The 24,759-nt window shown below is 48.3% G+C and overlaps 3 protein-coding genes across 3 annotated transcripts; all 3 read right to left on the bottom strand.

Annotated features, from left to right (window-relative positions):
- Positions 1 to 312: 312 nt before the first annotated feature.
- LOC137452855 (fatty acyl-CoA hydrolase precursor, medium chain-like) lies at positions 313 to 7,659 on the bottom strand. Its single transcript, XM_068161656.1, has 13 exons — positions 7,521 to 7,659; positions 6,497 to 6,701; positions 5,889 to 6,033; positions 5,345 to 5,478; positions 4,908 to 5,061; positions 4,234 to 4,335; positions 3,785 to 3,889; positions 3,027 to 3,167; positions 2,855 to 2,944; positions 2,038 to 2,185; positions 1,648 to 1,779; positions 1,285 to 1,357; positions 313 to 1,048 (listed from the first exon to the last, which is right to left on the bottom strand). Exons 1-13 carry the CDS (start codon positions 7,591 to 7,593, stop codon positions 898 to 900), a joined length of 1,653 nt encoding a protein of 550 aa, XP_068017757.1. The 5' UTR covers positions 7,594 to 7,659; the 3' UTR covers positions 313 to 897.
- Positions 7,660 to 9,787: 2,128 nt separating this feature from the next.
- Positions 9,788 to 15,513, bottom strand: LOC137452854 (carboxylesterase 5A-like). Its single transcript, XM_068161655.1, has 5 exons — positions 15,219 to 15,513; positions 14,398 to 14,545; positions 13,597 to 13,746; positions 10,286 to 10,358; positions 9,788 to 10,155 (listed from the first exon to the last, which is right to left on the bottom strand). The coding sequence occupies exons 1-5, from the start codon at positions 15,411 to 15,413 to the stop codon at positions 9,975 to 9,977; spliced, it is 747 nt and encodes a 248-aa protein (XP_068017756.1). The 5' UTR covers positions 15,414 to 15,513; the 3' UTR covers positions 9,788 to 9,974.
- Positions 15,514 to 16,815: 1,302 nt separating this feature from the next.
- Positions 16,816 to 24,225, bottom strand: LOC137452853 (fatty acyl-CoA hydrolase precursor, medium chain-like). The gene is made up of 13 exons (XM_068161653.1): positions 24,103 to 24,225; positions 23,080 to 23,284; positions 22,389 to 22,533; positions 21,845 to 21,978; positions 21,408 to 21,561; positions 20,734 to 20,835; positions 20,285 to 20,389; positions 19,527 to 19,667; positions 19,358 to 19,444; positions 18,541 to 18,688; positions 18,151 to 18,282; positions 17,788 to 17,860; positions 16,816 to 17,551 (listed from the first exon to the last, which is right to left on the bottom strand). The coding sequence occupies exons 1-13, from the start codon at positions 24,173 to 24,175 to the stop codon at positions 17,401 to 17,403; spliced, it is 1,650 nt and encodes a 549-aa protein (XP_068017754.1). The 5' UTR covers positions 24,176 to 24,225; the 3' UTR covers positions 16,816 to 17,400.
- Between the last annotated feature and the right edge of the window lie 534 nt (positions 24,226 to 24,759).

Genomic DNA, 24,759 nt, shown 5'->3' with positions numbered 1-24,759 from the left:
AGTGTAGGCCTCACTCCCAAGGCCACTCTCACACACTTAGGACCATAACTCCCTTTCCTATCTGTGTTTAACCTGCACACTAACCAAAGAAAACATTCAAACCCATAAAGCAGCCTGTTCTGCACTGCAGGAGAGTATTTCAAGATACTGAAAAAGCAGCACAGAGCAGTCTGTGCCAAGCCTGGAGCCCTGAGGCTCAGGCTCTGCAATGAAACCCTTTGGGCTGAAGCAAACTGGGCACACTCCTGGCTTCTTGGATATAATTTAGCCTCTTGGAATCAGCCTCTTGCAGCTCAGTGACAGAAAAGGGAGTGCCAGAAAAAGCAAAAGCAACATTTATTTAGAACAATTTACAAACCAAGAAGCAAGCACAGATTTTCTGTCCTCATTTGTGACACGTCAAGCTCATCTCACAGAAGGTTTTTGATGGATGCTCTGCTCCCTTCAAGTTGTTTCCAATGACAGAAGGTGGAAAGAGGCTGCAAGAATGACAAGTGACCCTTCTCTTCTGAAAGAAGAGGGCAATAAGCATACAGACCAATCTGACACTTGTGATGTATTGTGTACAGATCAGTGCTTAGAGCTGTCACTGCAATGCAAGTCTCCCCCTCCTTCTTGCAGGGGGATGCTGCAGTTTTGCTGTCCACTGATATCCACTCCCCAGGGTCTTTTTGAGCCTGAAAGATTCTGGGTTCATTACAGAGTGATTTTTAGTCTCACCAACATCCCTGATTTCCCTTGATTCCCTCTTTTCACTATGATTCTATGAACAGATCACTCAGCAGGGAGTTAGGTGATTGGTAAGCTCTGCACACCGACAAACTCTCTCTGTTTGACTTCAGCTTTCAAAAGCAAACTGTGCCCTCACCACTCTCATAAGTCAGTGTGTTGTCTCTTTTAATGCATCATTTTTTCTGTGAGCTGCATCCAGAACTCCATTTTGCTTTCCTTCAGTTTCTTGGATACTTTTTGCTCGAGGTCTATTTCCAGGTAGCTTTCATCCAGACCATACTGAGGCCAATGGACCAGGTCTCCTCCGTTGGGTTGTCTGGAAAGCAGATCATGAGAAGTTAGATTTCCATTTGCCTGTACTGGGATGGAAGGGACCATCCACTTCTGACCCATGTGCCAGGGGCAGGGACACCTCCCACCAACCCAGGTTGCTCAAGGCCTCATCCACCTGGCCTTGAACATCTCCAGGGAGGGGGCATCCACAAGGTGACTGTTCCAGTGTCTGCCCATCCCCCTGCAGGGTTGGTGCCTAAGTAGCATTATGATCCTCACCCATTTCTAGCAAAGTTAGTCCAGTATCTCATCATAGTTCTGCTAAGTTTGCTTTCTTCTTCTGTAGCTTCTCCTGTGAAGTGAAAGGTGAAATGGCAACGTTGAAAGCTCAGTCAGCAAGAAAGCAGCAGCTGCATCAAATCCAACAGACTCTCCTCAGCTCTACTTGTCAGTCTGGGTGATGGCAGCTTTACCCAAGCAGAGCTCTAGGAGAGGACTGCAGTGGACTACTCCAGGCAGAAAGTGTTTATGCTGAGTCCAGTGTTTCTAGGAGACAAAGTCTCCCCTGAAGCCCCCCCAGGAAGTGAAGTGAAGAACAGTGCTGTTGCAAGAGGAATAGTGGAGTAAGCATGGATACATCACCAGCTAAGAAAGGCTTCCCAAAGACAAAGGCAATCTCATCTCCATGGTCTGCTTTCACAAACTCTGGCACCACTCCTGCCGATGAGCTTGGTCGATGCTGAAACTCATAGAAGTAGACCTGGTTGCCAGCATCTAGTAGAAAAGGTACAGAAGAGTCTTAGCCTAGGAGCTGAAAATACCTGCCACCAAAGAAGATGGAAGGTTGGACCTGATCATCTTTCAGGCCTCTTCCAAGCTGCAGGATTCTGTGATAAGACAACCTTCCATTCCTGCTGTTTTGACAACATGAAAGCACTCTCAGTTCTGTGGAGCACACTGCATGCTGTCCACAAGCACATCCCAGGATGGAACTCCACAGCTCTTCTAACAGATGCTGACTTAGAGACTCACCCCTGTGGTATCTGGCCACTTCAACAGCTGAGGAAACAAACATGAAGTCTCCAATTGCAGTGAGAAGGCCATCTCGCACCTGAACACGGTCTTCTGCCTTCTCAATGTACTCCTTGTATACTTGGTCAACAACTTCAGGACTGGCAGTCTGAAATGAAGAGTAAAAATACTCCTTGCAGTGATGAAGAACAATATCAAGAGTAACAGCACTGAGTGTGCCATCTGCACACCCCTGGCTAAGCAGAGACAATCCTCAGCTGCAGCAGAGTGTGGCTCAGAGCTCCACCTGGGGAGTCACCCAGCTGCCAGCTCTGGATGCTCTCAGGGCAAAGAGGTTTGCAGGGTCTACAGACCTTTAGCTAAGCATCAGTCAGTGATGCAGATAAGCAGGGTGATCTGTTCTCCCTTCTGTGCAAGTGCCCCTCATGGGAGAACTGAAATCCTGCTGGGTTCAGAGCAATTCCATTCTTCTTGTGGGCAGCTACAATTTACTCCCTTTCAGAACAAGCCTGGCTCTGCCTTTCCAGGGCCATGATGGATGTTGGTGACACTGAATGACCCATGGCAAGTCCTGGCCATTGCTGGATTTCCACAGGGCTCTTTAGAAAGAGAAGCATTTAGGATAGACATCTGGGGGATGTTTTCAGTTGCTAGTGGCACGAGGAGTACCCCAAGTCTACTGCCCACCACTACCTCGTGGTAGGAAGAGGTCAAACAGAACAAAGTTTGCTTCTAATATATAGCCCTCCAGGAGTACAAGGGCAGGAGCAGAGCAGTGAGGAAGCAGCACTGAGTTATTCTGAAAATGGTCTCTCACCTTAGGTCCCAATATCAAGTTGTTCTGCAAAAGCTCATATGCAACATCCTTATCCAGACCATCTCTGAAATCAGGGAAATTTCTCATCATCTGCATGACACAGAATCATCTTTGTTAGAATTGCTCCTGCTAACATAATGAGAGCTAAGGAACAACAGTAAGAGTCTCTTACCGTAGGAAGTGCCCATCCAAACTCCCAGTTATTGACTCCTATGATATATGGCACTGGATTGATCAGTTTTTCAGATAGTAATTCCCTGGGAGTCTTTGGGAAAAAGACACCATCTGGACAGCCACTGAAGAAGTCAGGAGGCTGAGGGGAAAGAAAAAGAACAAGAAAAGCTTCATTAATAAACAGATTTTGCTTCCAGGAAGAAAAAAAAAGAAAAATATATGGAAAAAAACATCAGGTTTGATTCTGGAGTTGCAAAGCAATTCCAATTGAGTGCCAGAGAAAACAGAAGCAGTAACAGTATTTAAGCCATCCCTAAATTTTCTCTGACAGAGTCTCTGCACTGGAAAGAAGGTTCTGTGACGATCAGCATTATGTCCTCAATGTTTGTGAGCCACAGGCCATGGAGTCCAATGTACATCTTAGTCCAATCCTCATTTGGATGTGTGGTGCACTGGGGGGGGAAATAACTGCTGTGTAGAACCTGCAAAGGAAGGTGGAATCCAGACCTGTGAGCAGACACTGTGACAGGTCCCACACTCTTTTCCTTTCCCTGGCAGAGCATGACACCAAAACACAAGGAGCTCAGAGGCCCTGCAGGATGGAAGGCAAGGAACCTGTTCACAGTTTCAGGTGCCAAGGAGGTCAAGTGCTACTCTCACTTCCAGCTCTCCTGATGTTCCAACACACCAGCAGCATACTCTCTCGTGGGCAGATCTGAGAGGTCATTTCAAAGCAAGCAGTCTAATCTCACCTACCATTTTCAGTGTTATCTCAATTATCTCTTCTTCTGTTTTTCCTCTTAAGCATTCCACCATTGCAGCTGAACTGGATTGGTCACAGCCAGCAGCAGCAGCAAGACTCTGCAATCAATAAAACCAAAGACTGACTTTTTCATGCAGCAGGAGGGAGTCTGAGCTTCTGCACAAGGATCATTGAAGCCAGACAGGTTCCAGCTGCAGAGGCAGGGAATAAGCAGGGAGCAGCCTTTTCCATAGTCTCCCCACTCCTGTAAAGAAGAATTTCTTTCTAAGATCCAGATAAACCCTGCTCTCCCTTAGCTTCAAACCATTCCCCTTGTCCTGTCTCTAGACCCTCATCCAAAGTTCCTCTGCAGCCTTCCTGTAGGATTATTTCAGGTATTGAAGGCAGCTCTCAGGTCCCCTTAGTGACCACAAAATACCACAAAATACCACAAAGCACCCACTCGTGCTGCCTCCAGGGGCTCATCAGTGAACAGAAGCTTGACTGCAGTGCCACTCTCTGAAATGGCCTTGTGGAACAAGCCCTTTGCCAGGGGAGATAAGACCTGTGAAAGAGAAGGAGCAAACATTACCAGCAGCCAAGCATTGTCTCCTGTCTGCTACCTTAGGGGTGCAGCATCAGGAATTTCAAAAGCAAACGTCCCAAGAGTGTTGCTCTGCAGCCTCTGCTCACAGCTACACCCAGGGCTCAGGCCTGCCTGTTCCCCTCCCAGAGCACCTTGCTTCCCAGGCTTGATGGAACAGCTGCAAGCCAGGCATGGATTGATTGTAGCTGTGCCCAAGACAGCCTGGCTGTGCTGCAGAAGGGCAGTAAAGAACTATTGGCCAAAGGGCAGGACTTAGGAAATAGGAATTTTATCACATGTATCCCTGAACCCTGGCTTCATGCTGTGAGCTGTCATGGAAGCACAGAATGGGTTGGGTTGGAAGGCACCTGAAAGGTCTTCCAGTTCCAACCCCCTGCCATGGGCAGGGACACTCCCCACTGGCCCAATTTGAGGCCATTTCCTCTTGTCCTGTTTGCTATCAGATCACTTTCCATGCAAGTGGGAAAAGTGAAGGGGGACAGTGTTGGGGTTTTGCCCCAAGCCATTAAAGTCAACATCACTGAACTTACAAGAGCAGAAACACTGACTGCCCCTGCAGATTGTCCAAAAAGAGTGACAGCTGCTGGATCTCCTCCAAAGTGGATGATGTTCTCCTGAATCCACTGCAGAGCTGCTACTTGATCTAAATAGCCCCAGTTACCCCGGGCATGCTCATCACCAGTGCTGCAGAGAAAGGACAGAGGTCTGTAAGTGCTCAGCACAAGAGGGGAAAAAGGCAGAGAGCCAAACTCTCTGTGGGAGAAGAAACCAGCTGCCATTCTCTACACAGAGCTGCCCTACTCAACTGAACACCGAAATGGCTCAGAGGGTGTTGAGATTAGAGGAGCAATTGAGCCACAACAGCCTTGGAAGCTGACCTAGGCAAATATCTGCACACCTCTTAGCCAAGGCTTTGCACACACTGCTCTGGAAGTCACTTAGCCAAAGCTGAGCTAAAAGAGCTTACCTAAAATAGCCAGCAATACCCAGTCTGTACTGAATGGTTACAACCACCACGTTCTCAAAGGCTGCTAGTGCTGAACCATCATATGATGAAGCTGCTCCTACAGTTAATGCACCTCCATGGATCCATACCAGGACCTGGAATGACACAAATCAAAGAATGGGATGGGTTAAAAGGGACCTTAAAGGTCTTCTAGTTCCAACCTCCCACTTAGATGGGCAGGGACACCTCCCACTAGCCCAGGCTGCACAAGGCTCTGTCCAGCCTGGCCTGGAACACTTCCAGGGAGGGAGCATGTTAGAAGTCTTTCAAATCTGAGGCCTGCATGTCACAAGAGGACATTGACTTTATTAATTACCCAGTGCCCCATGACTTGGAGGAGATTCTTGAGAGGAAACCAAACATCATCTAGCAATAAAATCTGACTGGGCAAGGAATGTAACCTGATCAATCATCGTTACACAGCAGCTCCCCCAGGTCTACAATTAGCACAGGATGCAGCTTTGCAGGGAAATTATTGTGCCAGAGGTTTAATCATTTTGCTTACAGGCAGCTTCTCTGGTGCCTCTGCAGAAACAGGGGTGTACACATTGAGGTATAAGCAGTCCTCAGACACTTGGAGAGCAACTTTTTCTTTCCTGTTAGTAACTGCATTGGACAAATATTGTCCTTTGACTTTATCCTGGAGACACCTGAAGAAAGGAGAAAGCAACAAGCCACAGAAATCATTAACACCTCAATGCTATCAGCTGTAGCTTTTTGTACTTCCATGACAAGGTCCAAACCAGAAACCAATCTCTGCTACATTCTGAAGTTATTAACAGCACAAAACACTGCCTTTTTTTTCACTTATCATATCTTCTGCCTCTGGCCTGGCATTATGGAGAGCTGTAAAAAGGAAGCACAGCCTGCAGCTGTCAGCCTGCTCCAGGCCCAAGGCTTTGGACCAGTTGCAGCCTGGTCTTGGAAGGGTTTAGCCTCGGAGGCCTCCAAGGCCCAGTTGGAGAAATGAGCCCAGGCAACAGCTGCAGGTGGTAAGCAGATGGCCCCAAGCAGTTGCTCTGTGTGGCCTGTGCTTGCCCTGCACAGCAGTGTCCTGGAGCTGCACACAGTAGAAAATCATTTACAAGATGAGTGGCTTTGTCACTGTCTTACATTGGTGGGTAGGAAGTGGCATCTCTGACACCTTTCCACGGCTCAGGTGGCTGGGGTTCAGAAAACCTCAGTGGTCCAACTGGAGGCTTAGCAAAAGGAAGTCCCAGAAAGATATTGACACTCTTCTCAGCTGCATCTACGTGGAACTGGTACCCTCGGACTCTCCCAGACTTGGTCTCCACTTCTGGTTGCTCTGCTTCTTGCCCTGGGGGATGTGAGCACAAAATCCCATCACTGCTCTGTGTCTAGCTGCACATGCCTAAGAGCCTGAGCTGCTTCCACACTCCCCTTTGCTTTGCTTAAACAGTTCATTCTCATGCAGGAGGCTTCACCAAGCTCCAGTCAGCACAGCTAACATTATTTCAGCCTTCCTTTGCAGTGGCTTCTCTGTGGAGTCTGCCTCGGGCCTAGCTTCTGCCTTCTCCTGCTCTGCACAGACATTGATGACTGCATTTAGATCTGAGTGCTTTGTGATGCTGGTTGGTAGCTGAAAGTCCAACTGATTGCTCTGGTTAAGAGATGGCAATTCCTATGGAAGCAAAGATCTGTGAGCACACAAAATCTATTCTGGAGCCTTTGATGGCACACACAGCCAAGAGAAGAAGCTTCTACCATGCCTGCAAATAGCCTGGCAGGTACAGCTACTGCTAACAGTCAGGCAAGCTCAGCCGTGTCACCATTGAAGACTCGGGCAGATTGGTCGTGCAAGATCAGTGGGAGAGTCCCCAGCACCAAACCGCCAGTGTGCTAGAGGGGGCTGCTGTGCCTCAGCAGACAAGGTTTGGGGATCAGCAATTTGATTTTGCTATTGGCAAACCCAACATTCGAAAAGGCAAAGAAGACAAACGAGTGGAAACAGATCTCGAAAAGAAAGGAAGAGCTCCCAGCTTAGTCGGAGTCAGGATCTGGGCAGCAAGGGGAGGTGCCCAGCTGCTCAGAGAAAGCTGCGAGCCCCTCGCTGAGCCCAGGCACGTTTGCTGTCTCCTTAGGGAAGGCGATAGGGAACAGCCCTTCCGACGCTTACCGGTAGCTACCAGCGCTGTGCCCGCGATGGTGAGAAGCAAGGAGAGCAGTGCCAAGCCCTTCCCAGTTGCCATCTTGCACGGCGGTCGAACATTTCCCCTCCTGGTGTGCTGCCTTTTATCCTCTGTGGAGCGCAGCTGTTGCGCAAGGCGAGCGCCGAGCAGCCACGCAACAGCGGAGCTGTGGCCAGGCAGCCACTCCTCCCGGGGCACAGAGGGCAGCTCAGCTGCGGATGGCACAGGGACAGGTGGCTTGCAGAGGAGCCCCCCCCAGGGCCATGCTGGCTCCTTCGTGCTGCCCTGCTCACTTGCAGGGCGAAAGGAGGATTCCTCTGCACGCTGCACAGGGAGGGCAGCAGGAAGGGAACGACATCTCTGCTTTATTACAGCTGTTGGCTTCCTTTGGTTTGACAGAAACCACAGCAGGAAACTCTTTGTTTGCTGCAGGGTGGACACCCTGCCTGCCGCTCAGCCCTGCCCATTCAGGGAGGTTTGTCTGGCAGCTAACACAACACATCAGTTTCCCCACACTGAAGAGGTGACTTCCCAAGCTTTGTAGTGTGGGAACAATATCAAAGCATTTGGGTGGTTCCAACGTGTGTAATGCTCTGAAAAATCAGGAGAGATTAGGAGCTTTTGTGTGAACTGACATTTGTCATGGGAAGAGGCTGTGGAGGACAGGACAGAGATGAGAGGTGGCTGAAGAGAAAGGAGAGATTTTCTGCCCTCCTTAACTAAGAGGGTGTGGTTTATGGAAGCTTTGGGCTCTGCCTTTGTGTCTGTTTCTGGTTTGCAAGGCTCAGTAGCTCTTGCCTCAGAAAGGCTGCTTTGCAAGCTTATGGCATGAGCATTGTCATTTGTTCCTGGAGATGCTCTTACTGCCTGCCCCTTTGTTGGCAGCTGAAGAGGCCATAGAGGCTCAAGGCCATTAAATCAGTTCTGCACATGGCTTATACATGTTGTACTTGTGTCCTTGGCCTGTGCTTGAGGTGTGTTGAGATAGCAGCAAGGGTAGGGAGACACTGGAACAGGTTGCCCAGGGAGGTGTGGAGGTCTCCTCCCTGGAGGTGTTCAAGGCCAGCCTGGATGAGGCCTTGAGCAACGTGGGCTGGTGGGAGCTGTCCCTGCCCATGGATCTAGATGACCTTTCAAGTCTCTTCCAACCTAAACCATTCTGTGGATGTAGGACTCTGTGTATGCACTGCCAGTGGAAGGAGGCATCACCTCTGCAAATGTGGGGGGCAAGGACTAAACTTGTGGCATCTGGAGACAGTGCTGCAAGTCTGGCAAGTGGAGCTCCTGAATCCTTTCTGGCATTTAACAGAGACCATTTTGTGACTTACCCTCAACCAGTGAACACTGCACAATTCAGGGATCAATCAAAAAACCTCCTGCCATAGGATGACCTTTGCCTCTTTCTACTTTAATGCATTTCTACCTTGCTCCATTTCAACAGCTGCAAAACAGAGACAAACATCACATTTATAGGCTCATGCTTACACAAGAGCTCCCAACTGCATTTTGCCTCCACTAGGTATGGGAGAAACATTCAGAAGTCTGCATTTCAAACAGGCTCACTTTGGTTTACCACTCAGCCCTGCTGAGCATTCTACGTTCACCAGAGTGCCTCTGGGACAAAGTGGACTAACAGAGCACTCCTAAGCAGGTGAGAGTGAAATCTTTTGGCCTTTTCCACTGTGATTTAGTTTAGAACTGTGTCAGAGTTCCACTGCCCCTCTGCACTTCCAACATCAGCTTTTTTTCTGGGGATATTCATGCAACACCCTCACCCCAGAGGAACTGTACATTGAATGAACCAGTGCTGGTAATGAAGGCCTGACCCAGAAATGGTAGAAACAGAAAGTGTGGAAATAATGTTGATCCTTCTAGGGCTGTTACTGCTAAATTAAATTTAAGAGGAAAGCAGTCTAGGTAGTAGAGATTGACTCTTCCTTTCCTAGTGTTGAAGTTCCTGCTGTTACAGACCATGTATCAGAAATAGGCTCTGCTGTAAAACTGACTTACAAAGCAGAATATTCTTTAGTTTTTGATTGCTTCCTTGTTTGTTTCCACAGAGGACCTTTCTGTATCTAAATCAGGCCAAAACTTCTGCTAATTGGGTCTCTATTGATTTCATTTTATTAAAAACAGCATTGCTGCTATATTCTTCCTTCAGGGAAGCAACAGGTAAAGAGGAACAGTTGGGGATCTGGTGTTTGTATTCAATAAGTGAGGGTTCAGGGAAAAGTAAAGCATCAGGCAGTAGAAATAGATCAACTGCATTTATTACAGTGAATATCATAGTATCACAGTATCACTAAGGTTGGAAGAGACCTCAAAGATCATTGCAAATAAGACAACTGTTAAAAGAAGGGAAGCGATTTTATCCTCAAAATGAAGTAATTTCTTTTACTATCCTAATAGTTTGCTGACGGTGTGCCTGGTGAGGCTGTACATCATAACTCTGAATGAACCTTCTTTTTTTGGTCATTTGTGTTTTCAAACACCACCTTCTTCCAGAAATCTACCTTCTTTTCTTTCAGCTTTCTGCCTTTCTTTTGCTTGAGGTTTATCTCTAAGTATTCTTCATGGAGGTTGTAAGATGGCCATTCAGCCAAACCCTCTCCATTAGGATTTCTGGAACCAAGAAGAAAGAAAGAGTTAGTGCCCTTCTGATTCACAGAAGTTCAGACTGAATCAAGAAAGCAGCTAATTCACTAGGAGTCTATACAACCAGGAAGAAGTGTGGTGACTCTCATGTTCTTACCCAGTTCGAGCAAAGTTAGCCCAGTACTTCATTAGAGTTCTACTGAGATTCTTTTCCTCCTCTGTAACCTCACCTGAGACACAAAATAAAAATGGATTATTGGGTGTGGCAGAAATCTAAGCAGCACTTCAGTCTGTCAATGTCTTATATTCACAGTCAAGTTTTCAGCACCCTTTCTGAAGGAGAGTAGCATAACTATCTTTATTCCACAAAGCAGGGAAACAGGGGACAAGGAAGTGATGTGCCTGTGGCTTTTCAGGAATCCAGAAACAACCCCCGAGAAAGAAGCCACCTGTCCTGCCTTCCACTGCAGCTCCAGAAGAGGCCACAGGGTTTTGTTTCATAGATCTCATTCTAGCCTTGTGGGTCTGAAATTCCCCCCCTTATTCACAGAATCACAGAATGTTAGGGGTTGGAAGGAACCTCTGGAGATCATCCAGTCCCACCCCCCTGCCAGAGTAGGATTACCTAGGGCAGGTCACACAGCAACACATCCAGGTAAGTTTTGAGTATCTCCAGAGAAGGAGACTCCACAACCTCTCTGGGCAGCCTGCTCCAGGGCTCCAGCACATTCACAGTGACAAAGTTTTTCCTCCTGTTCCTGTGGCACCACCTCTGCTCCAGCTTGCCCCCACTGCCCCTTGACCTGTCATTGGACATCCCTGAGCAGAGCCTGGCTCCGTCCTCCCCACACTGCCCTGCACATCTTTATCAACAGCAATGAGGTCACCCCTCAGGCTCCTCTGCTCCAAGCTCAAGAGCCCCAGCTCCCTCAGCCTGTCCTCACAGGGAGATGTTCCACTGCCTTCAGCATCTGGACTCTTTCAAGCAGTTCCCTGAGGTCCTTACTGAACTGAGAGGCCTAGAACTGGACACAATGTAAGCAAAGATTTGTTCCTTCTGATACCAAACAATGTCATCCTGTGGCTCAAGACTTCATACATTGAGAGGCAGGCAGCCCCATGTTTGCCCACTGTATCAGCTCTGTGAAGATAATTTTAGTTACAGTGTGCACTTAATTAGAAATGCACCTCAATACAGCAGAAAAGTATTTGCTCTTTTAGTGCTCTCAGTAAATTCTGGCAAATTAACAAAAGAACTAGAAAGTGTTTTCTTAATGTAGGATGACCTCAGCGAAATACATCAATACAAGCAAACCCAATACAAACAAATCAATGTAACAGATAAACAAATGGGTTTACAGCACAATAGAATAGCTCCAAGGTTCAGAAGAGTAAAAGGAAATGCTGACTATGAACCATTATGACAAATGGTTCAAGAGGGGATTGGACGTGGCACTTGGTGCCATGGTCTACTCATGGGGTCTGTGTTGACAGGTTGGACTCACAGTATCACAGTATCACTAAGGTTGGAAGAGACCTCAAGGATCATCGAGTCCAACCTACCAACACAGACCTCATGATTAGACCATGGCACCAAGTGCCACATCCAATCTCCTCTTGAACACCTCCGGGGACGGTGACTCTACCACCTCCCTGGGCAGCACATCCCAATGATGACGACTCTCTCAGTGAAGAACTTTCTCCTCACCTCGAGTCTAAACCTCCCCTGGTGCAGCTTGAGACTGTGTCCCCTTGTTCTGGTGCTGGTTGCCTGGGAGAAGAGACCAACCCCCTCCTGGCTACAACTACCTTTCAGGTAGTTGTAGAGGGCAATGAGGTCTCCCCTGAGCCTCCTCTTCTCCAGGCTAAGCAACCCCAGCTCCCTCAGCCTCTCCTCACAGGGCTGTGCTCAAGGCCTCTCCCCAGCCTTGTTGCCCTTCTCTGGACACCTTCAAGTGTTTTGATGTCGTTCTTAAACTGAGGGGCCCTGAACTCGAGATGTGGACACAGGACTCGAGATGTGGCCTAACCAATGCAGAGTACAGGGACACAATGACCTTCCTGCTCCTGCTGGCCACACTATTCCTAATGCAGGCCAGGATGCCCTTGGCCCTCTTGGCCACCTGGGCACACTGCTGGCTCATATTCAGGCGGCTGTCAATCAGCACCCCCAGGTCCCTCTCTGTTTGGGAGCTCTCCAGCCACTCTGACCCCAGCCTATAGCTCTGCATGGGATTGCCGTAGCCAAAGTGCAGCACCCGGCACTTGGACTTGTTGAATGCCATCCCATTGGATTCTGCCCATCTGTCCAGTCTGTCGAGGACCCTCTGCAGAGCCTTTCTACCCTCTAACTGACTAACATCTGCTGGGGCTGGAGCTCCTCTGCTACGGAGACAGACTGAGAGAGCTGGGGTTGTTCAGTCTGGAGAAGAGAAGGCTCCGAGGAGACCTTCTTGTGGCCTTCCGGTATCTGAAGGGGGCTACAAGAAAGCTGGGGAGGGACTATTTAGGATGTCAGGCAGTGACAGGACTGGGGGGAATGGAGCAAAACTAGAAATGGGTAGATTCAGATTGGATGTTAGGAAGAAGCTGTTCACCATGAGGGTGGTGAGACACTGGCATAGGGAGGTGGTGGAAGCCTCATCCCTGGAGGTTTTTAAGGCCAGGCTGGATGTGGCTCTGAGCAACCTGATCTAGTGCAAGGTGTCTCTGCCCATGGCAGGGGGGTTGGAACTGGATGATCCTTGAGGTCCCTTCCAACCCTGACAATTCTATGATTCTATTATTTGGATTCAGAACTTCCAGAATCCTATGAGAATGCCCAAACTGAGAAAGCAAAGGCCCTTAACCCTTTCTCAATGGACCAGTTCTATTTTGAAGAAAAAGCTGAATCATTAACTGAGACATGGAACAAAATACTCATTAACCTAACCATTAGATCTTCATGCAGAAAGTCAAACACTAGGGTTCCAAGCCTTGCTCCAGTCAACACAACTGGAACTCTATCTGCAAAAGAGACCAAGTCCCCCATGCTCTGAAGCCAGAGAGCCCATGGGATTTCCTGGAAAGGAGACATTAACTTGAATCCCAGAGGAAAACAGAAGAGCCCCCAGATTTCCTTCTTCCCAAGCACTTCACTAATCCTCTGCGATTTAATTGACCTTTCCTTCAATTGATTTTCCAGCCAAAGCTTTTTTATTGGCAATTTCACAATCAGTGCTGGTATAGTGACAGTGATTTTTTTTCTAGCAAATGTCCTACTTGCTGTATTGTTGACAAACAGCAAAGGGCAGATGATAAAGGATGGATAAGACAGCAAATCAGTGTTAAACAAAGTCTAAAAGATCTAGAGGGTTATACTTTGGTCTCACTGTTAATACAGCTGATTAAAATGGAAGCACCACTACAGAACAGTGTCATGCCAGTGTCATGAGAGTAATTTCTAAGTGAACACTGAATGTTCCTTACTACGTAGCTGAATGTCCCCAGTCAGAAATGGCCCTCCAAAGACAAAGCCAACATCATCTCCATGGTCAGCTTTCACATACTCTGGCTTACTGTCCCAGTAGGAAGAGGGCCGGTGCTGAAATTCAAAGAAGTAAGCAGGAGCTCCAGACTCTGAAGGACAAAACATTTAAAGAAGAAATGTGAAGAAGAAAATTGAATGGAAACATAACATGTAAAGAAGAAACAGCATGTAAAGAAGAAAGCTGGCAGCAGCTGCCTAAAACATTACTTTAAATATGCCCAAAGCTTCACATGTTTTGCATGCAATGTAGCATTCCAATATGGATTTTTAATTCCAAATGATGAACTCACAGCACATACACTGAAAAATATAAAAGAAAATGAAATATTGACCCCAGGAACATTTATAGCCAAGAAAATATCATCAAATTGGTTTCCAGTTCTGGGTGTTTTGGCATGGTTTGTCCACACTTACATAACAGAAAATCTCCAGCCTGCAGGCCTTCCCAAGCAGTGCTGGGGCAAAGGACAAACTCCAGGTGGCTTGTGTATGTTTTAACTCTGAATCAAGTATACCTGAGCAAACATCCACCTGTGTTATCATGCTCTGCCCTCAACACAGTGTGACCAGGAGCACAGGTGCAAGGCATTAGTACCAAGATAAAGGATTAATTGCTTCACACAACTCTGCAGGAGGAATCTGAAGAAGGCTGCCTACACACAACGGGAATTTGTGTCCACATCATTTGATTCAGCATGTAGTAAGAGGGTTGAACATGCTGCTGGTGTGGATTAGCTCACCCCTGTGATAGTTGAGTACTCTAACGGAGGGCAGGACGAATGCTGCATCCCCGAGCAAGTCCAGAAACCGGTCCCGTAGCTCAGCAGGATCATCTGTGGTTCCCATGTATTCATCCACGACCACAGGCAGGAGCTCTGATGGCACGTTCTGGGAGGGAAAAAAAAGGGAAACAAGAAGCCAACAAAAAAAGGATCACTTTCTGAATTGGCAACTGAAAATGGCATCTTGTAAGCTTTGGAGGTTCAGCAAAGGCACAGAGGTCCAGGGCAGCACTCATGTTTATAGGAAAAGGTAAATAAAATCTATTTAGACTTTCTTTTGGGGGAACGAGCACCCAAACAGCAACAAAACCCACAGCAGACAAACCACCTCAGGTGAAATTTATAACAGATGTAGGGGCATTAAAACTCTACAGAAACTGACAGCATTCAGCAGCTTCTCCTGATAATAATTTTGGCTTCTGTTTCCTTCAGGACTAAAGAGATGGAATAACAAAAGTAAATCCTTTGAGTCCTTGAAAGACTCAGGGACCATTGGACTACAGGGCAAGATCAGCAGGATCTCCAAACACAGTTTAAGGTTCATGCATCACCCTCTCTTAATCTCCTTTTCATGACAGTGGCACAGCACCCCAGAGGAATTGTACATTGAATGAAAATCTGTCAGGACTGTTTTGAGCTTATACTCCCCTCCCTAATCTTCTGAGCTAAAGCCAAGGGGGAGGGACAGCAGTTCCTGTTTATCAAAACATCAGTCATGCTGTACCTCCCCAGGTCTGACTGGCAACCAAGTTTAGACAGAACAATGTAGGATATCTCACCCAATCTCCTCCTCTAAAGTCATTCAGAATGAAAGGGGGGGCAGGGAGTTGCTGTAGAACATTATTAGCTATGACAAAAATCTTAAATATTCCTGCAAATACAGAGAAGAGATGGAAGAAGGTTGAGCAGATGCATAATGCCCTGTAGGATCTGTGGAGCTGCTGGGGGGCGACAGGACACTCAGGACTGGCCATGGTGTTCTTGAGCTGACGGCTGGACTCAATGATCTTAAAGGTCTTTTCCACCTGAAACAATTCTGTGATCCTATGGACATGGTTAGGACAGGGGCAGCAGCCAGATACAGGAATCAAAGAAGACACAGCAGAAAAAGAACTTCTTGACAACACTGAAGTGTCTTCATTGATTACATTTTGTTAAAAAGAGCATTGCTGCTATATTCTCCCTTCAGCCATGGGGAGGCAGCAGGAAAAGAGGTTTCTGTGCAACTCCATAGGCTGTAGCCATAGAATCACAGAATGTCTTGAGGTGGAAGATGATCTAGTAAAGATCATCCTTTTCCAACCCCCTGCCATGGGCAGGGTCACCTCCCACCAGCCCAGGTTGCTCGAGGCCTCATCCAACCCGGTCTTCAACACCTCCAGGGAGAAGGCATCCACAGCCTCCCTTGGCAACCTGTTCCAGTGTCTCACCACACTCACTCTCAAGAATTTCCTAAGGACCAATTGAAATCCACCCTGCTCAAGTTTAAATCCATTCCCTCTCTTCCTATCACCACAGGCCTGTAGAAAAAGTGCCTCCACAGCTCTCCAGTAGCTTCCTTCTGGTACTGGAAGGCTGCTCTAAGGTCTCCCCAGAGCCTTCTCTTCTCCAGGCTGAGCAGCCTCACCTCCCTCAGTCCTCACAGGAGAGGTTCTCCAGCCCTCTGCTATCTCCTCTAGACCCTGTGACTCTTCTGGAGTCCTCTCAGCTTTGCTGGATCTCTCCCCAAAACAGAATATAAGCTCAAGGCTTAGCAACAGGACAATGGTCTTACACTGGAGCAGGGCACATTTAGCTTGGACATCAGGAGCAAGTTCTCCACAAGGAGAGCAGTGAAACACTGGCACAGGTTGCCCAAAGCTGTGGTGGAGGCCTCATCCCCAGAGACATTCAAGGTCAGACTTGGGCTGCCTGATCGAGTTGGAGGTGTCCCTGCTGGCTGCGGGGGGGTTGGACAAGGTGACCTTTGAGGGTCCCTTCCAACCCAATGCACTCTGAGACTCAGCCAAGCCTGGGGGCGCTGTGGACATCAGCAAGGCCTCCTGAGGCTGGAATCATGCAGACAGTGTAGGCCTCACTCTCAAGGCCACTCTCACACACTTAGGACCATAACTCCCTTTCCTATCTGTGTTTAACCTGCACACTAACCAAAGAAAACATTCAAACCCATAAAGCAGCCTGTTCTGCACTGCAGGAGAGTATTTCAAGATACTGAAAAAGCAGCACAGAGCAGTCTGTGCCAAGCCTGGAGCCCTGAGGCTCAGGCTCTGCAATGAAACCCTTTGGGCTGAAGCAAACTGGGCACACTCCTGGCTTCTTGGATATAATTTAGCCTCTTGGAATCAGCCTCTTGCAGCTCAGTGACAGAAAAGGGAGTGCCAGAAAAAGCAAAAGCAACATTTATTTAGAACAATTTACAAACCAAGAAGCAAGCACAGATTTTCTGTCCTCATTTGTGACACGTCAAGCTCATCTCACAGAAGGTTTATGATGGATGCTCTGCTCCCTTCAAGTTGTTTCCAATGACAGAAGGTGGAAAGAGGCTGCAAGAATGACAAGTGACCCTTCTCTTCTGAAAGAAGAGGGCAATAAGCATACAGACTAATCTGACACTTGTGATGTATTGTGTACAGATCAGTGCTTAGAGCTGTCACTGCAATGCAAGTCTCCCCCTCCTTCTTGCAGGGGGATGCTGCAGTTTTGCTGTCCACTGATATCCACTCCCCAGGGTCTTTTTGAGCCTGAAAGATTCTGGGTTCATTACAGAGTGATTTTTAGTCTCACCAACATCCCTGATATCCCTTGATTCCCTCTTTTCACTATGATTCTATGAACAGATCACTCAGCAGGGAGTTAGGTGATTGGTAAGCTCTGCACACCGACAAACTCTCTCTGTTTGACTTCAGCTTTCAAAAGCAAACTGTGCCCTCACCACTCTCATAAGTCAGTGTGTTGTCTCTTTTAATGCATCATTTTTTCTGTGAGCAGCATCCAGAACTCCATTTTGCTTTCCTTCAGTTTCTTGGATACTTTTTGCTCGAGGTCTATTTCCAGGTAGCTTTCATCCAGACCATACTGAGGCCAATGGACCAGGTCTCCTCCGTTGGGTTGTCTGGAAAGCAGATCATGAGAAGTTAGATTTCCATTTGCCTGTACTGGGATGGAAGGGACCATCCACTTCTGACCCATGTGCCAGGGGCAGGGACACCTCCCACCAACCCAGGTTGCTCAAGGCCTCATCCACCTGGCCTTGAACATCTCCAGGGAGGGGGCATCCACAAGGTGACTGTTCCAGTGTCTGCCCATCCCCCTGCAGGGTTGGTGCCTAAGTAGCATTATGATCCTCACCCATTTCTAGCAAAGTTAGTCCAGTATCTCATCATAGTTCTGCTAAGTTTGCTTTCTTCTTCTGTAGCTTCTCCTGTGAAGTGAAAGGTGAAATGGCAACGTTGAAAGCTCAGTCAGCAAGAAAGCAGCAGCTGCATCAAATCCAACAGACTCTCCTCAGCTCTACTTGTCAGTCTGGGTGATGGCAGCTTTACCCAAGCAGAGCTCTAGGAGAGGACTGCAGTGGACTACTCCAGGCAGAAAGTGTTTATGCTGAGTCCAGTGTTTCTAGGAGACAAAGTCTCCCCTGAAGCCCCCCCAGGAAGTGAAGTGAAGAACAGTGCTGTTGCAAGAGGAATAGTGGAGTAAGCATGGATACATCACCAGTTAAGAAAGGCTTCCCAAAGACAAAGGAAATCTCATCTCCATGATCTGCTTTCACAAACTCTGGCACCATTCCTGCCGATGAGCTTGGTCGATGCTGAAACTCATAGAAGTAGACCTGGTTGCCAGCATCTAGTAGAAAAGGTACAGAAGAGTCTTAGCCTAGGAGCTGAAAATACCTGCCACCAAAGAAGATGGAAGGTTGGACCTGATCATCTTTCAGGTCTCTTCCAAGCTGCAGGATTCTGTGATAAGACAACCTTCCATTCCTGCTGTTTTGACAACATGAAAGCACTCTCAGTTCTGTGGAGCACACTGCATGCTGTCCACAAGCACATCCCAGGATGGAACTCCACAGCTCTTCTAACAGATGCTGACTTAGAGACTCACCCCTATGGTATCTGGCCACTTCAACAGCTGAGGAAACAAACATGAAGTCTCCAATTGCAGTGAGAAGGCCATCTCGCACCTGAACACGGTCTTCTGCCTTCTCAATGTACTCCTTGTATACTTGGTCAACAACTTCAGGACTGGCAGTCTGAAATGAAGAGTGAAAATACTCCTTGCAGTGATGAAGAACAATATCAAGAGTAACAGCACTGAGTGTGCCATCTGCACACCCCTGGCTAAGCAGAGACAATCCTCGGCTGCAGCAGAGTGTGGCTCAGAGCTCCACCTGGGGAGTCACCCAGCTGCCAGCTCTGGATGCTCTCAGGGCAAAGAGGTTTGCAGGGTCTACAGATCTTTAGCTAAGCATCAGTCAGTGATGCAGATAAGCAGGGTGATCTGTTCTCCCTTCTGTGCAAGTGCCCCTCATGGGAGAACTGAAATCCTGCTGGGTTCAGAGCAATTCCATTCTTCTTGTGGGCAGCTACAATTTACTCCCTTTCAGAACAAGCCTGGCTCTGCCTTTCCAGGGCCATGATGGATGTTGGTGACACTGAATGACCCATGGCAAGTCCTGGCCATTGCTGGATTTCCACAGGGCTCTTTAGAAAGAGAAGCATTTAGGATAGACATCTGGGGGATGTTTTCAGTTGCTAGTGGCACAAGGAGTACCCCAAGTCTACTGCCCACCACTACCTCGTGGTAGGAAGAGGTCAAACAGAACAAAGTTTGCTTCTAATATATAGCCCTCCAGGAGTACAAGGGCAGGAGCAGAGCAGTGAGGAAGCAGCACTGAGTTATTCTGAAAATGGTCTCTCACCTTAGGTCCCAATATCAAGTTGTTCTGCAAAAGCTCATATGCAACATCCTTATCCAGACCATCTCTGAAATCAGGGAAATTCCTCATCTGCATGACACAGAATCATCTTTGTTAGAATTGCTCCTGCTAACATAATGAGAGCTAAGGAACAACAGTAAGAGTCTCTTACCATAGGAAGTAGCCATCCAAACTCCCAGTTATTGACTCCTATGATATATGGCACGGGATTGATCAGTTTTTCAGATAGTAATTCCCTGGGAGTCTTTGGGAAAAAGACACCATCTTGACAGCCACTGAAGAAGTCAGTAGGCTGAGGGGAAAGAAAAAGAACAAGAAAAGCTTCATTAATAAACAGATTTTGCTTCCAGGAAGAAAAAAAAAGAAAAATATATGGAAAAAAACATCAGGTTTGATTCTGGAGTTGCAAAGCAATTCCAATTGAGTGCCAGAGAAAACAGAAGCAGTAACAGTATTTAAGCCATCCCTAAATTTTCTCTGACAGAGTCTCTGCACTGGAAAGAAGGTTCTGTGACGATCAGCATTATGTCCTCAATGTTTGTGAGCCACAGGCCATGGAGTCCAATGTACATCTTAGTCCAATCCTCATTTGGATGTGTGGTGCACTGGGGGGGGAAATAACTGCTGTGTAGAACCTGCAAAGGAAGGTGGAATCCAGGCCTGTGAGCAGACACTGTGACAGGTCCCACACTCTTTTCCTTTCCCTGGCAGAGCATGACACCAAAACACAAGGAGCTCAGAGGCCCTGCAGGATGGAAGGCAAGGAACCTGTTCACAGTTTCAGGTGCCAAGGAGGTCAAGTGCTACTCTCACTTCCAGCTCTCCTGATGTTCCAACACACCAGCAGCATACTCTCTCGTGGGCAGATCTGAGAGGTCATTTCAAAGCAAGCAGTCTAATCTCACCTACCATTTTCAGTGTTATCTCAATTATCTCTTCTTCTGTTTTTCCTCTTAAGCATTCCACCATTGCAGCTGAACTGGATTGGTCACAGCCAGCAGCAGCAGCAAGACTCTGCAATCAATAAAACCAAAGACTGACTTTTTCATGCAGCAGGAGGGAGTCTGAGCTTCTGCACAAGGATCATTGAAGCCAGACAGGTTCCAGCTGCAGAGGCAGGGAATAAGCAGGGAGCAGCCTTTTCCATAGTCTCCCCACTCCTGTAAAGAAGAATTTCTTTCTAAGATCCAGATAAACCCTGCTCTCCCTTAGCTTCAAACCATTCCCCTTGTCCTGTCTCTAGACCCTCATCCAAAGTTCCTCTGCAGCCTTCCTGTAGGATTATTTCAGGTATTGAAGGCAGCTCTCAGGTCCCCTTAGTGACCACAAAATACCACAAAATACCACAAAGCACCCACTCGTGCTGCCTCCAGGGGCTCATCAGTGAACAGAAGCTTGACTGCAGTGCCACTCTCTGAAATGGCCTTGTGGAACAAGCCCTTTGCCAGGGGAGATAAGACCTGTGAAAGAGAAGGAGCAAACATTACCAGCAGCCAAGCATTGTCTCCTGTCTGCTACCTTAGGGGTGCAGCATCAGGAATTTCAAAAGCAAACGTCCCAAGAGTGTTGCTCTGCAGCCTCTGCTCACAGCTACACCCAGGGCTCAGGCCTGCCTGTTCCCCTCCCAGAGCACCTTGCTTCCCAGGCTTGATGGAACAGCTGCAAGCCAGGCATGGATTGATTGTAGCTGTGCCCAAGACAGCCTGGCTGTGCTGCAGAAGGGCAGTAAAGAACTATTGGCCAAAGGGCAGGACTTAGGAAATAGGAATTTTATCACATGTATCCCTGAACCCTGGCTTCATGCTGTGAGCTGTCATGGAAGCACAGAATGGGTTGGGTTGGAAGGCACCTGAAAGGTCTTCCAGTTCCAACCCCCTGCCATGGGCAGGGACACTCCCCACTGGCCCAATTTGAGGCCATTTCCTCTTGTCCTGTTTGCTATCAGATCACTTTCCATGCAAGTGGGAAAAGTGAAGGGGGACAGTGTTGGGGTTTTGCCCCAAGCCATTAAAGTCAACATCACTGAACTTACAAGAGCAGAAACACTGACTGCCCCTGCAGATTCTCCAAAAAGAGTGACAGCTGCTGGATCTCCTCCAAAGTGGATGATGTTCTCCTGAATCCACTGCAGAGCTGCTACTTGATCTAAATAGCCCCAGTTACCCCGGGCATGCTCATCACCAGTGCTGCAGAGAAAGGACAGAGGTCTGTAAGTGCTCAGCACAAGAGGGGAAAAAGGCAGAGAGCCAAACTCTCTGTGGGAGAAGAAACCAGCTGCCATTCTCTACACAGAGCTGCCCTACTCAACTGAACACAGAAATGGCTCAGAGGGTGTTGAGATTAGAGGAGCAATTGAGCCACAACAGCCTTGGAAGCTGACCTAGGCAAATATCTGCACACCTCTTAGCCAAGGCTTTGCACACACTGCTCTGGAAGTCACTTACCCAAAGCTGAGCTAAAAGAGCTTACCTAAAATAGCCAGCAATACCCAGTCTGTACTGAATGATTACAACCACCACGTTCTCAAAGGCTGCTAGTGCTGAACCATCAAATGATGAAGCTGATCCTACAGTTAATGCACCTCCATGGATCCATACCAGGACCTGGAATGACACAAATCAAAGAATGGGATGGGTTAAAAGGGACCTTAAAGATCTTCTAGTTGCAACCTCCCACTTAGATGGGCAGGGACACCTCCCACTAGCCCAGGCTGCACAAGCCTCTGTCCAGCCTGGCCTGGAACACTTCCAGGGAGGGAGCATGGTAGAAGTCTTTCAAATCTGAGGCCTGCATGTCACAAGAGGACATTGACTTTATTAATTACCCACTGCCCCATGCCTTGGAGGAGATTCTTGAGAGGAAACCAAACATCATCTAGCAATAAAATCTGACTGGGCAAGGAATGTAACCTGATCAATCATCGTTACACAGCAGCTCCCCCAGGTCTACAATTAGCACAGGATGCAGCTTTGCAGGGAAATTATTTTGCCAGAGGTTTAATCATTTTGCTTACAGGCAGCTTCTCTGGTGCCTCTGCAGAAACAGGGGTGTACACATTGAGGTATAAGCAGTCCTCAGACACTTGGAGATCAAGGTTTTCTTTCCTGTTAGTAGCAAGGCCTGACAAATGTTGTCCTTTGGCTGTCTCCTGTAGACACCTGAAGAACGGAGAAAGGAGCAAGCTTACAGAACTATGGCTACAAAATATTTCAGAGGCAATGCAGCTTCATTACTTTACATCTCCAATGAGCTTTTTAGGTTGTGATGCTCTGTGTGAGGCCCCAGGCACTGAACAAGGGCAGTGGTACACACGGGGCAAGCTCTGCTTTCCTCACGTGGCCTCTTCAGTGTGTCACTCACTCCACAGACTGTTGTTCTCCTACTATGCTATTCCAACCTTTCCCCACCTTCTCTCTGTCTCTGCTCCAAAGCTGCCAGGCTGCCCCATTGCCAAATGCTCCCAAAGCAGAGCATGCTTGGCAAAGGGCAGGCCCCTCTCAGCTGATCACTGATGTCCATTTTTAACACAAAGCAGCTTACAGAGATGTCCTTAGCAAGGCATTCCCTGAAATAGCTGCAGGTGGTAAGCAGATGGCCCCAAGCAGTTGCTCTGTGTGGCCTGTGCTTGCCCTGCACAGCAGTGTCCTGGAGCTGCACACAGTAGAAAATCATTTACAAGATGAGTGGCTTTGTCACTGTCTTACATTGGTGGGTAGGAAGTGGCATCTCTGACACCTTTCCACGGCTCAGGTGGCTGGGGTTCAGAAAACCTCAGTGGTCCAACTGGAGGCTTAGCAAAAGGAAGTCCCAGAAAGATATTGACACTCTTCTCAGCTGCATCTACGTGGAACTGGTACCCTCGGACTCTCCCAGACTTGGTCTCCACTTCTGGTTGCTCTGCTTCTTGCCCTGGGGGATGTGAGCACAAAATCCCATCACTGCTCTGTGTCTAGCTGCACATGCCTAAGAGCCTGAGCTGCTTCCACACTCCCCTTTGCTTTGCTTAAACAGTTCATTCTCATGCAGGAGGCTTCACCAAGCTCCAGTCAGCACAGCTAACATTATTTCAGCCTTCCTTTGCAGTGGCTTCTCTGTGGAGTCTGCCTCGGGCCTAGCTTCTGCTTTCTCCTGCTCTGCACAGACATTGATGACTGCATTTAGATCTGAGTGCTTTGTGATGCTGGTTGGTAGCTGAAAGTCCAACTGATTGCTCTGGTTAAGAGATGGCAATTCCTATGGAAGCAAAGATCTGTGAGCACACAAAATCTATTCTGGAGCCTTTGATGGCACACACAGCCAAGAGAAGAAGCTTCTACCATGCCTGCAAATAGCCTGGCAGGTACAGCTACTGCTAACAGTCAGGCAAGCTCAGCCGTGTCACCATTGAAGACTCGGGCAGATTGGTCGTGCAAGGTCAGTGGGAGAGTCCCCAGCACCAAACCGCCAGTGTGCTAGAGGGGGCTGCTGTGCCTCAGCAGACAAGGTTTGGGGATCAGCAATTTGATTTTGCTATTGGCAAACCCAACATTCGAAAAGGCAAAGAAGACAAACGAGTGGAAACAGATCTCGAAAAGAAAGGAAGAGCTCCCAGCTAGTCGGAGTCAGGATCTGGGCAGCAAGGGGAGGTGCCCAGCTGCTCAGAGAAAGCTGCGGGCCCCTCGCTGAGCCCAGGCACATTTGCTGTCTCCTTAGGGAAGGCGATAGGGAACAGCCCTTCCGACGCTTACCGGTAGCTACCAGCGCTGTGCCCGCGATGGTGAGAAGCAAGGAGAGCAGTGCCAAGCCCTTCCCAGTTGCCATCTTGCACGGCGGTCGAACATTTCCCCTCCTGGTGTGCTGCCTTTTATCCTCTGTGCAGCGCAGCTGTTGCGCAAGGCGAGCAGCCACTCCTCCCGGGGCACAGAGGGCAGCTCAGCTGCGGATGGCACAGGGACAGGTGGCTTGCAGAGGAGCCCCCCCCAGGGCCATGCTGGCTCCTTCGTGCTGCCCTGCTCACTTGCAGGGCGAAAGGAGGATCACAGTATCACAGTCTCACAGTATAACTAAGGTTGGAGGAGACCTCAAGGATCATCGAGTCCAACCTACCAACACAGACCTCATGACTAGACCATGGCACCAAGTGCCACATCCAATCCCCTCTTGAACACCTCCAGGGATGGTGACTCTTGAACACCTCCCTGGGCAGCACATTCCAATGAGGAATGACTCGCTCAGTGAAGAACTTCCTCCTCACCTCGAGTCTAAACCTCCCCTGGTGCAGCTTGAGACTGTGTCCCCTTGTTCTGGTGCTGGTTGCCGGGGAGAAGAGACCAACCCCCTCCTGGCTACAACCACCTTTCAGGTAGTTGTAGAGGGCAATGAGGTCTCCCCTGAGCCTCCTCTTC

This window comes from Melanerpes formicivorus, unplaced genomic scaffold (genome assembly GCF_026170545.1).
Source record: "Melanerpes formicivorus ecotype bairdi unplaced genomic scaffold, bMelFor1.0.p_v2 SCAF_59, whole genome shotgun sequence".
NCBI classification, from domain to species: domain Eukaryota; kingdom Metazoa; phylum Chordata; class Aves; order Piciformes; family Picidae; genus Melanerpes; species Melanerpes formicivorus.
This window is presented reverse-complemented; position numbering and strand designations above follow the sequence as displayed.

Coding starts and splice junctions, on each gene's coding strand:
- LOC137452855 (XM_068161656.1), bottom strand. CDS start 7,593: ATGGCAACTGGGAAGGGCTTGGCACTGCTCTCCTTGCTTCTCACCATC. Junction 6,034..6,496: donor GCCACTTCCTACCCACCAAT/GTAAGACAGTGA, acceptor TCCTTTCTTCAG/GTGTCTCCAGGATAAAGTCA. Junction 5,062..5,344: donor GGTATTGCTGGCTATTTTAG/GTAAGCTCTTTT, acceptor CTTTCTCTGCAG/CACTGGTGATGAGCATGCCC.
- LOC137452853 (XM_068161653.1), bottom strand. CDS start 24,175: ATGGCAACTGGGAAGGGCTTGGCACTGCTCTCCTTGCTTCTCACCATC. Junction 20,390..20,733: donor AGCCCCTGGAGGCAGCACGA/GTGGGTGCTTTG, acceptor TATTGATTGCAG/AGTCTTGCTGCTGCTGCTGG. Junction 17,861..18,150: donor TGGGAAGCCTTTCTTAACTG/GTGATGTATCCA, acceptor TTCACTTCACAG/GAGAAGCTACAGAAGAAGAA.
- LOC137452854 (XM_068161655.1), bottom strand. CDS start 15,413: ATGGCCAGTCCTGAGTGTCCTGTCGCCCCCCAGCAGCTCCACAGATCC. Junction 13,747..14,397: donor AGTACTCAACTATCACAGGG/GTGAGCTAATCC, acceptor TTTGTCCTTCAG/AGTCTGGAGCTCCTGCTTAC. Junction 10,156..10,285: donor GCTAACTTTGCTCGAACTGG/GTAAGAACATGA, acceptor TCTTGGTTCCAG/AAATCCTAATGGAGAGGGTT.